The following is a 10816-nucleotide window of genomic DNA, read 5'->3' as shown; positions in this document are numbered from 1 at the left end:
CGCTCTTCTTAATACCGCGACTACTAGCAACGACGCAGTAGTAGATGATGAGTTCGACCGATGGAAACACTGCGAGCCGCGCGTAGAGAGAGGCACTGAATATGCCAACAACCCTACAAGATACTGGATACTCATGCGAGATCGTTACCCACGCCTTAGCAGGCTTGCGCTAGACGTGCTCTCGATACCAGCGTCAAGCTGCGAGTGTGAGCGCATGTTCAGTGAGCTTGGGGATCTACTAGAGCCTCGCCGACGAGGCATGCAACCGCAGCTTTTAGCGGCGATACAGTGCGTACGACGGTGGCGTAAAGCTGGTTTAGGCAACGATAATATTAGCTCAAAAGTCACTATAAGTGATGATAGTATAGAGACGTTGTATGAGCTGAGTAAGTGGGATAGCGATATCAATAGTGATAGCGAAACTCAACACCAAGAATAGTCGCTGTAGCTATAGCTAATATTATCTACTTAACTAGCTTTGAAAAAGACGCTATGACCATCAAGCTCATCAAGCTCATCAATCAAGCTGGCTTGATACACCAAGCCAAGCTGAGTCAAGCCAAGCTGACAGTTTTGCTTTTGCCTATCAAGCTGAGGCAAGCCAAGCTGGAGCTTGGCTTGGCTTGATTGTTGACATCTCTGATTGCATGACTCCAACAAGTGGCTGATACCATGTTCTGTTGCGTGGCTTGTCGAATGGACGTGCTCCTACCGCCGCCCGTGTGAACAGTGCCAGAATGACAGCTGCTCTGACCGTAGAAATAGTAGTACACGGACGTCGGCTTTCGATGTATTGCAGAGATGTTTCATCGTATCCCTTCTTGGTGACCATGTTCGAAGTTGCAGAATCAGCCATGGCATGCGTTGATGGACGCGAAATTTCTGAAAAGAGAATAGCTTGAAGCCTATGTCCTAATGCGGTCTTTTGTCATACCTTCCACAAGGCATAGAGTGCACTTTTTTCTACTGAGATATTGAATCGGTAAAGCAGCTGTTAGGGATGAATTATCGTGAAGTCGAAGTCCCTCTCGTAACGCGGGCAGATCGGTAAGAGTAAATCTATCAACCTAGATGAGCAAGACCTAAACTTTGTATAGTCCATCAAGTACTAGTTATGTCAACTCTCAAAGCGCTTACCACCTCCCAAGGCTGTATCAGTTAACATAGGATATCTCAACAGACATCAAGCGCTCGAATTCAAACGGGCTAAACGTGATCAGTCATGAAATGATGCCAAAACCAAAGCGTGATGAAAGTACAGGTTCATCACTACTTGACGGACGCTGAAGTACTTTAGACTGCAGTGTTCTAATACTGCAACGGCCGCCCCAATATCCCAATCGAGCCTAATACGAGGCAAAATCATATTTGTACAAGTGCGATTCACCATTAATGCAAGTCATCTCCGGCTACTATAATCGTTTAACGAGACCCCGCATGAATAACTGCCACTAGTACCATCTTAGCATAGTGATTATCACCACCCGAACCCGGGATGCACCCGGCCGCAAACGGGCCTTCAATATATGAAGTCTTGTTCCTTTTGTTCCCCTTGCGCGATTTTGACTATAAATGTCGATTGAACCGCCACCTTTGAACAAACGATTCATGATACAGGTATTCTGCGATTCCTGCCAAGATAGAGACCTCGTATGCATCCAATATCAACTACAAGCAGCCAAGGTAGGCTTTAATCAAAACTATTGTGAATAATCAACATTTCTCTACGTAAGGTTTACGGCGCTACATGATGACTGCGCACATAAAATTGCCAACAGGTTTCAGGCGTAGACTGCCCAAAATGGACGCAGCGCCGAATTGCGCACTGCTTAAGGAAAAAACTATAACGCTCCTATTATGATTTAGACATAACCGAGGCACATGGGTAGAGCTCCTCCGCAAAATAGTAGACATGGTTGGTGGGAGTACTAAATGAGTGCTATATGCCTTGAGGCTGTGGCCATTTCGCACTTTATGTTCGGACCGAAGAGCAAGCATCATATAAACGCTCACGCAGTTGTTTCCCTAACGTCCATGTAGCCCTGGATTATAACTGAATACTGCAAAAGTCCGACGAGGAAACAGGCTTTTAGGAGCGGGATATGTTTGATTAGGGAAAGTGTTACCCGGTACGGCGGCAAACACAGGCCTTTATGCCTATTCTAGTCGATTGCGGCTTGGCAATGCAATTTAATAAGATGCCAATTATAGCAGACCCTTGAGACGCGTTGCTTTCCAGGACTAGCAACATAAATACTTACAAAGTCCAACTGTCGCTCCCACCACCCACTCATCAGCACTTCTTCACTTCGCAGTATCTATTGATCGACTCATTTAATCCATCGACAAACCGGCATTAATATCCAGGATGCGCTTCTCCACTATCCTCCCTGCTCTCTTCGCAGCCGCAACCTCGGCGGCCAAGTTCCAAAACTACATCGACAACTCGTGCCAGAGCTACGCCGGAGACTTCAACTTTGTTTCGGCAAAGGAGCAGCAGCAACTTACTCTGCAACAATTTGCAAGCGTGCCCGAGTGGAGTAACAAGGACAGAGATCTCCAGTGCCCCCACAACAAGCAGAACACTTACCGATACGTACGTCGTGCATCATCTACAACACGCTATTTGGACTTGGCAATACTGACTCCATCTAGATCCTTGTGCCCCAGTGGAACTCTACCGGAGTCGAGAGCCCTCGTCCCACAGTACAGGGAGGAGGCTTCACTGTCATCTACCACGACGACACCGACACGTACGCGCTCTGCTACTACTTGGCCTCGCCTACAAAAGACTCGTGGGGATCGTTCGGAAAGTGCACAAAGGATGTTTAATTGACCGTCTAGCATTTTCTCGATTGCCATAGCCGTCAACAGTCATTTCGTGTGTGGATGCATGGGCGCGGACTCTTAGCACGCCAAGTGTTACACGGGGTTTCCTAACACTATCAGAAACTATACTTACCTAGTCTCGGTCCGGGTTAGGGCGAGGCTGTCTGGCTGAAGTATCCGTGAGGTAATTGTCTGGCGATAAGGTGGAGAAGAGTTATAGGAGTTAACCGGGTTGGTAAGACAAACCAATTCTATTGGAAGATAGAATAACTAAGTATCAATCTGTATGAGAGAAGAACTTATGAGAGTTGACCACAACGAGTGTAATAATGAAATCCAACCCATTCTTATACCCATTGCCTTTGGTCCTGTTCTCCCTCTTCTCCCTTGACATCCTTGTCTTTTGGGAGATGTGGGAGAACGCCTTCTCCCATCCTGGCCCATTATCCCTTCCTTGGCGGGAGAATGGCTCTTGGCGGGAGAGCGCATCACGTGACCTCGAGCCCCGCGATGATCATTACCTTCTGACGTGGACGTGGTTGGCCTTCAACCTCGTCGTCCCCCGTCAAGGGGAGAATCCTTCTTGTTACTTGTAACACCAAGGTCCAACTCCCACACTCGCATTTCAGCACTGGAAACCATGATGCACAACTACCTCCGGTCTACTTAATTGTGGATTAGTACTTCTTCTGTAATGAAATGTTCTTGGGTTATTAGTGAACGTGCAATAATCGGTGATAGTGATGCGTTTGCAAGTCCATGTTTAGACGCTTGCTTATTGTGCATGTCGTGTTAAGGCTTAGCACGAGTAATCTTACTTGTTAGGCTACGATTCCTTGTACAATTTAGATTGTGGCTTTATTAGGAAGTGTATTAGTGTCTAGGCGCTCTGGTTCTTTGTAGATCCTAGACATAAATTCAAGCTGTGCTATTTTTAGTATTATAGCCATTTCACTGGAGACTCCCTTCTCATAGCGAACGACGACTCTGGGATCCAACAAAAATACTATCCAAGAATTCAGCAAATGCGTAACCACAGGAAATAGTTTGGTCAGGCGCTGAGTAGCCAAAGGCCAGCGAAGTAGGGGTCGTGCAGTGGGTTCCTTCTTTACAAACATGGGCGGTCAGTACTATCCTGGGCAGCAGGGGAGGGCACGAGACGAGCTCTGAAGGTCTTACTTCAGCACCCCTCTGTCGACCTGAATCTGAGGGATATCAAAGGACTCTCTCCACTGTTGTGGGCTGCGAGAAATGGCCAAAGGGAGGTGGTTAGTGATTTGATGCACAAAACAGGAGTCAACAAAACCGCAAAAGATAAGGACTTACGCAATGCGATCTCCTGGGCATGTCAAGGGGGACATACTGACACTTTGCGCATTTTACTAAAGAACAAGTGCGGCGGTGAGGACGACGTCGATATTGATGGTTGGACACCATTACTATGGGCACTCTTTGATAGATCTCCAGCGACTGTGGAAACACTTCTTTCGAGCCGTCGCGTCCAAATCGACCGCCAAGACAGCTATGGGCGTACAGCTTTGATATGGGCTGCGAGTTATGGGTATCTAGACGTGGTGCAGTTACTAGTGTCTTGGAAAGCAAATCTGCTTATCAAGAATCAAGGTGGACATGCTGCTGCAGATGTTGCAAGGATAGAAGGGCACACTGAAGTGTGGGAGTTTTTGGAGGCTGAGCAAAACAAGGAAACATAGAAAAATGTGGATGAGTAGTTTATACTAGGTAATGTCCCATCAATCGTCGTAAGCCTGTGGAAGGCAGCTAAGAGCAAGTACTGTAATCTAGGGAGTGCCTCCTGAAACTTGTCCTGACGAGTAGTTAGTTAGGTGCGACAGTGAACTAAAGGAGACTAGCAGATACAATCAATCAATCCGCTTTACAGTGGTTCGCTCAGGATAGACTCTTCATGCATATTTATACAGCTTTACAGATTCTAAGACATATGCGCAAACCCTCTATCACTTCCGAGGCTGACCGAGGCAGGTCTCTCGTGGATACTGGCAGCAAATCGCGGTATTGCTAGCCACACAGTAACTTGTTGCTAAAGACACGCAACGCAAAGGAACTATCATGGCCGATGTCTATATCTCAAGATTTGCTAAGCCTCTCAGCTGGGGTTGAGTTTGTTGTGGTGGGAGCATCATCGGCATGCCGCCACACAGGGTTTTCCGGCACACGTGGAGGGATAGTAACTACATAGCAACAAAGCAGGCGGCAACGCTCATTGGTGTATGAGCGTCACTTGATTTTCACACGCTAATCTTTACTGAGACTAATTATCGTATAGGCAGCTGCAAGCGACTGTTGTTTAATTTTTTTTGGATTTGAAGCCAAATATGAAGAGCTTTTTTGTACAGTCACAAAATTTTCAGTCACATGACATTAATCGTGATGTGATAACTGTTACTGCTACAATCGAGGCTAGTTAATTTTAGGAAAAGGAGGCATCATCTGTGTACGTAAGAGATGCGTCAGTGCTGCTGTTAAAGCAGCACTGACGCACTGCCCATCTATGCACGAATGATATGTCGTGTAGCAAGCCACCAACACTGGTGTTTTATTAAAAATCATGCGTACCCATGATAAGGCGCTTAGCCATAGTCAGTAATGTGTGCTAATAATCCGTATTCAGCAAAGTGGCTCATAGTACAGTAACCATATACAGACATATTAACAATATTTGTGTCCATCGTGCAAGAGACTGGAGCATCTCTCGTTCGCTCGGTGTTTACTCAAACTGGTTTCCGGTGGGCTAGTAGCCAGGTGGGTGACCACTGGCGAATCCCCACTGTTGTATGTTTTTTGTTTTTTTTGTTCTTGGGATCTCGTATTTGGTGATCTGTAACAGCCAGTCAGATGATAGGATAGGATAGAATTGGCCCAAAAGGCCCTACACCTACAGACCCTTGCCTCAATTTGATTGATATCGATTGACGGCTGTTTAAGCAATAGTTGGACAATGTTCGCATGATCTCCTATTACAGCCCAGAAAAGTGGGGTCCAATGTGCACTATCCTGGTCGTCTGATGTGAGCGCTCCATGTTTTAGCAGGATTTCAACAATCGTCAGATGTCCATTCCCTGCTGCAAATGATAGTGCTGATCTTCCGGATTTGCCTCCAATAGCAACGTCCGTGGATGGCTCGTTGAGAAGTATCTGTACAGCATCCAGATGGCCATACTGTGCGGATATAGTCAAGGGTGTTTGTCGGTCGATACCAATTTCATTAGGGTTTGCCCCATGCTGAAGTAATACTTTCATACACTTCAGTGAGGACCTTCTCGCTGCCCAGAATAGAGACCGAACTTTACTTGCATCGCTGTCAAATTCTGCCTTCTTTAGAACCTCAGCAAGCAGTATGGACAGGTTGAAAAATGCGGCTACTTCGATGGTTTCGAAAACATCTGGAAACGAGTATTCGATGTTATTTTTGAACCAGTAGTATTTCAGCCAGTTGGTCAGAACGTAGCCGGAATTCATCGCCAATTTCTTAACGGCATCCTGAAGAGACCTTGGGGCGATGTCCTCACATAGCGAGTAATGTTCTGCCCAATGGATCGCAGCATAATCAAAAAAACCATATCTTTGTGTTATCAAAGCGCATTGCTCCTCGTCTAAGTCCCCCGAGTTCTTGAAAAAGTTGTCTAGGCCGAGATTATCGTCTGGACCAAGAGGGCCATCTGAAGCTATTGCGTCGAAGTCGGTGTGCGAAAATGATTGATAAGAGCTGGGCGAATTGGTCTCGAGGCTCGTTCTTTCTGAAGCAAAGATGTCCGATTGGAATTCCTTCAGAAGTAGGTACCGTATACACGATCGGGACATTTCCAGCGCTGCATCTACTAAAGAAACCGCAAGGCTCTGCACTTTCTTGTTTGTAGAATGGAGTGCGAGATCTGTTAGGTATTCTTTAGCGGACTGGTGCACAAGCGAAACTTTTGTGTCCCGATTGGGGCTCTCATTCATCTCTCTGATGCGGACGAAAGAACCTATGACGTTCTGCAGCGTTGTGCTGATGGAAAGCTGTAAATCGTTCACCACATCGGCTATAGATTTGTGGTCTTGACTAATCGTGAATGCGATGTTTATCTCTGCTAATGTCAAGTGTCTTGAGCATCCAACAAGTAGATGTAGAATTTTCCCAGCGTCTTTTTCGTTCTCAACTGAGATTCCATCTAGTAATCTGCCATACGTAGCCTCGAGGTTCTGTGGGAATGTATCAATGATCCGTTCGAAATCTCTTTTTGATGCTTTTGGACTTGTTTCTAAGCTATGCAGTACCATATTCAACCAGAGAAAACTCTGATCAGACTTGGAGTACAGCATATGTTCTAGATAACTCCTCGTGTCATTGTCGCAATTGAATTTTCTCGCAATATCGCTGACCTTGCTTCGAATGACCAGCTTCACATCTTTACTGATGTTGCCCTGATCTTCCTCGATTGGCAGTCTGTTCTTGATTAATCCTGTGTGACTGTATGAGTTTCCGAGTGATGGGCGGCTTGTTATCAAAAATTTGATGCAGGTTCGGGACTGTCGATGTACATCCCGAGACTCATTTACTAGCTGCATCATGGCGTTCAGGAAGCTATTACGCGTCTTCACTTCACACTCATCAATAGCATCCACTATGACCCTGATAGCGCTTGATGCGGAATTGGTAGCTATTTTCAGAAAAAGTTCCCAGAGCGCTGAGAAAGAGTTTGCGAGGCTAGGTCCGTCCAGTTCGAATCTTGCTTTAACGTATTTGATGAGTCTTCGGTGCTGCTGTACGATCTGATACAGGATGCCTCGGAGTATAGCGTTTGCATCTCTTTGAGACTTAACTTTATCGTCGCAAAAGAAGTAAAAGACTTGAGGCCTGACTGAAGTAGAATGGTCTAGTCTTAGGTGGTCCGTTAGATATGCAGAGAGCATAGTTTTGCCACAACCGGGTTCGCCTGTGATCCAAAGTAATCTTGTTTCTTCAGTTGTTAGCCAGGACAAATATGCAGGATGGGCCAAAATCCAGCTACAGGTCCCTTGTACCGGCGTTGGTAGTTGCGCTTTGTACTCCAAAAGGTAGATTGAATTCAGGAGGACCATGCAAGATCTTTCAGTTTCGCTCAAAGCTGATGAAATACTTAGCTGGTACGACTATGTGGTTCGACGTTCGTTACATACATTGATTGGACGATGTGCGGTCGGTTTTCATTGCCATTTCTCGGTTTAGGAGGGCTGTCTTGGATAAGCGTTTCATGACATTCAAAGTACAAATGTAACCGCCATCTGTTGCCCCTCCAAAACGGCACATTGTTCTATGATTCGCATAAAGAGGTATGACTTCTTCGCATGGTATTTCCATTATGGCAGAACTTTGATGAACTATCTGTATTTGATAGTACGTTAGGCGCTGCTTTGTAAACATATATTTTCAAGAGGCAATCTTACTAGTTCAGAAAGCCCAGGCATCATCTCCGTTTCGTAGAAGGTAACGATCTCTAAGTTCCTGAGACGGTTCCGGGAAGAAACAGCAAGATCGTTCAGTGCTTGCGAATTAGATTCCAAGATGGTGAGAAGGTCGTCTCGTATGGATCCAGATATGCCTGTAATTAGTGATGCGCGCATACACATGTTGACAACTCTTCCTATCATCTTCCCAACATCGGCCACTGCCGAACCTCGATGTGGTGTTCCGAAGAAAACAATAGCTGAAAAAGCAGATATTGTGTCACCATACAGATGGTCGTTTTCATGTGCTAGAACAAGTGCCTTAAAGGTGGGTCAGAATCTCATTGGTACAGTAATGTGGAACTTCTCACCTGCTTACACACTATGCCACCCAGACTATGACAGACAAATATTATCGGGCGTTGTCTTCTTTCTGGAACAGCTGCGAGAGAGCTGAGAAGATTCCCAGAATAGTCCCGCAATTTAGCTACTGAGTGACTCCAAAAAAGCTCAGATGGATACCCGTAGGTATATATACGAGACCCAGGAAGGTCCCTCTGGAGCAGATCACGGAGCCACAAAGTTCCATTCTCGTGTTCCCATGTTGTGTAAGCGTTCCCATTCAGGCCATGTATAGCCACGATATCCACACCTCTATTGTCTTTCGAGTCGTCAGGCAACGTGTTTTCGTTAAGAAGGAAGAGTCCGTAGCGATCTTGGTGTTCGGTGGCTGGCGCCGGAATCTGCGAGGAACGCTCCCCAAGAGGTTTCTAGGAGATTCGATGTCATGAGTTGCTTCTACAGTTTGTTTAGGATGCCGGTTCGGACATGTACTAACCTCGGGAGCTAGCTCTTTCCGCCTAAGTTTCTTGAATCTCTTGCGTATATCAAACATCACGTTCGGCCGAGGAGGTCTAACATAAGACGAGATGTCAATTAACCTATGCTAAACGAAGTTATGAGAAGTAGACTCGAACTGTTGATCCAGGGCAGGGAGAGTTGTGTGGATATCTTTCCTTAGCCGCGCACGCCTGTGCCGCAGGTTCACCACACTAGCCCCACTCCGTAATGATATGCTCGTTCTTGTTGTGCGCTCGGATATACGGGTTTCTGGGTAGCTTGGCCAATCACGATCTTACATTAAGCGCAGGGCTGGCGTGACCTCTTCTGTATACTGAACCCGACGTCTTTTGAGACTTCAAATTTCGTATTAGAACCAGCGACTATATACGAAAGTAAGATTGCCGCATACAATGTATTGTTATTCGTACGAAGTCTACTGTTATAAGAATCACGTTGACTTGGAAGCTTCAAAATTGCGAAAACATTTGATGATGTCCGTGCACTCTGAGGGGCCGTGCGCTAGTAGATGAGGGGTAACCTGATCCTCTGTCTCCGCAAAACTGTGCAATCTAGCATCTAACATTATCACCATGGCTATGAGCAGGCTAGTGATGCCATTTCGATAATCATGTTTCCTCGATTCTGACAGCATCAGGCTCTCTAACAAAACCCTGGTTGTCGCTGGCTCCGGGGCCACCATGGCCACAGGAAATCTAATCTACAGGGTATTCTTTTTCCAATTCTCGATCGTGCAATTTCGGCTTATAGACAATAGCTTGGTGGCATAAATTTGCAAGATCTCGAAAAGCTGCATCAAAAGAGCATAAACTCTTACGAAAAGGCTGTACAAGAATTGAAAGACACCAACGAGCTGTACTTCTACACCCCGCGACACAGGGTTACTGTCAAAGGTAGTCTTACCATTACCAGCTGAACCTGCATTTTACTGCGTGCACCGCTGACATGATGTGCAGATCGAGTCGAATCTGCTGATGGCCTTCTTCTTGTTGTAACGCCGCCTCTTCAGGCAGGTGACGCATTTTTCACCAAAGATTTTGTTGATGAGATTAAAAGCTCCGAGTCGTTCTTTATGAAAGGGAAAGCCATAATCCTGATCAAGACTCCGTATGATATCCCCATTTCTCTCTTTACCTCTTCTCAGTATCTAACTTATGTTGTTAAGCGAAACCCATGAGCTGTCGGAAAGTGAATACAACGATTCAGTGCGAAGTATTAAAGCTGCGCTTCAGAATCTTGGCATATCGGCTGAAAGGTACATATGTTAGAGTCTCCAGACCATCGGAATTACCACTTACTTAGTATAGTACTCCTTTCATTCCAAGCGACCTTCACGGCGAGAACTTTATCGAACTCTCTTCCAAGACACCTTGGTATAACAGTGTCACGTTGGTTACTAGTCTAGATGAGATCTTGTGATTGGTTTCTTGTAAACAAAGATTTTCAAGGCGTCAGTGTATTTAAGAAACAATAGTTAACTATTCCAAGACCGATAAAAGTCTCAAAATATGAGTTTTAAGGCCTAAAGATACTCTTAGCGTGCTGGCATAGCAGGTTTCGAACACTAACGGCCTGCATTATACACCTGCGCTATACCAAGGCGGCTTGGGCTGTTGCGCAAAGCTCAAAGGCCTCGTCGAGCCACCACTTACGTGCGTAGTTGTCTGCTGCCTATTCTTAG

General features: G+C 45.8%; 4 protein-coding genes across 4 annotated transcripts; 3 read left to right on the top strand and 1 right to left on the bottom strand.

Moving 5' to 3' along the window:
* Positions 1–2368: 2368 nt before the first annotated feature.
* On the top strand, positions 2369–2832 carry SETTUDRAFT_28053 (uncharacterized protein; the record flags this gene model as incomplete). The annotated part of the gene is made up of 2 exons (XM_008026335.1): positions 2369–2596; positions 2656–2832. 2 exons carry the CDS (start codon positions 2369–2371, stop codon positions 2830–2832), a joined length of 405 nt encoding a protein of 134 aa, XP_008024526.1.
* A 1228-nt stretch (positions 2833–4060) lies between these two features.
* On the top strand, positions 4061–4607 carry SETTUDRAFT_168894 (uncharacterized protein). The gene has a single exon (XM_008026442.1). The coding sequence runs from the start codon at positions 4110–4112 to the stop codon at positions 4539–4541; it is 432 nt and encodes a 143-aa protein (XP_008024633.1). The 5' UTR covers positions 4061–4109; the 3' UTR covers positions 4542–4607.
* An 831-nt stretch (positions 4608–5438) lies between these two features.
* On the bottom strand, positions 5439–9218 carry SETTUDRAFT_184384 (uncharacterized protein; the record flags this gene model as incomplete). The annotated part of the gene is made up of 6 exons (XM_008026441.1): positions 9113–9218; positions 8646–9044; positions 8275–8595; positions 8008–8212; positions 5748–7955; positions 5439–5461 (listed from the first exon to the last, which is right to left on the bottom strand). Exons 1-6 carry the CDS (start codon positions 9167–9169, stop codon positions 5439–5441), a joined length of 3213 nt encoding a protein of 1070 aa, XP_008024632.1. The 5' UTR covers positions 9170–9218.
* A 470-nt stretch (positions 9219–9688) lies between these two features.
* Positions 9689–10657, top strand: SETTUDRAFT_168893 (uncharacterized protein). The gene is made up of 6 exons (XM_008026440.1): positions 9689–9721; positions 9773–9842; positions 9893–10028; positions 10092–10242; positions 10301–10390; positions 10443–10657. The coding sequence occupies exons 1-6, from the start codon at positions 9708–9710 to the stop codon at positions 10552–10554; spliced, it is 573 nt and encodes a 190-aa protein (XP_008024631.1). The 5' UTR covers positions 9689–9707; the 3' UTR covers positions 10555–10657.
* The last annotated feature ends 159 nt before the right edge of the window (positions 10658–10816 follow it).

Source organism: Exserohilum turcica (assembly GCF_000359705.1).
Source record: "Exserohilum turcica Et28A unplaced genomic scaffold SETTUscaffold_18, whole genome shotgun sequence".
NCBI lineage: Eukaryota > Fungi > Ascomycota > Dothideomycetes > Pleosporales > Pleosporaceae > Exserohilum > Exserohilum turcicum.
Note: the sequence above shows the minus strand (reverse complement) of the source record. Positions and strands in the feature narration are given on the sequence as shown.

What these genes read in the sequence shown, in the direction of transcription:
- SETTUDRAFT_168894 (XM_008026442.1), top strand. Translation starts at nt 4,110, where the DNA reads ATGCACAAAACAGGAGTCAACAAAACCGCAAAAGATAAGGACTTACGC.
- SETTUDRAFT_168893 (XM_008026440.1), top strand. An exon ending in CAGGAAATCTAATCTACAGG is followed by an intron (nt 9,843 to 9,892) that starts GTATTCTTTTTC and finishes TATAGACAATAG; the next exon opens with CTTGGTGGCATAAATTTGCA. An exon ending in ACACAGGGTTACTGTCAAAG is followed by an intron (nt 10,029 to 10,091) that starts GTAGTCTTACCA and finishes CATGATGTGCAG; the next exon opens with ATCGAGTCGAATCTGCTGAT.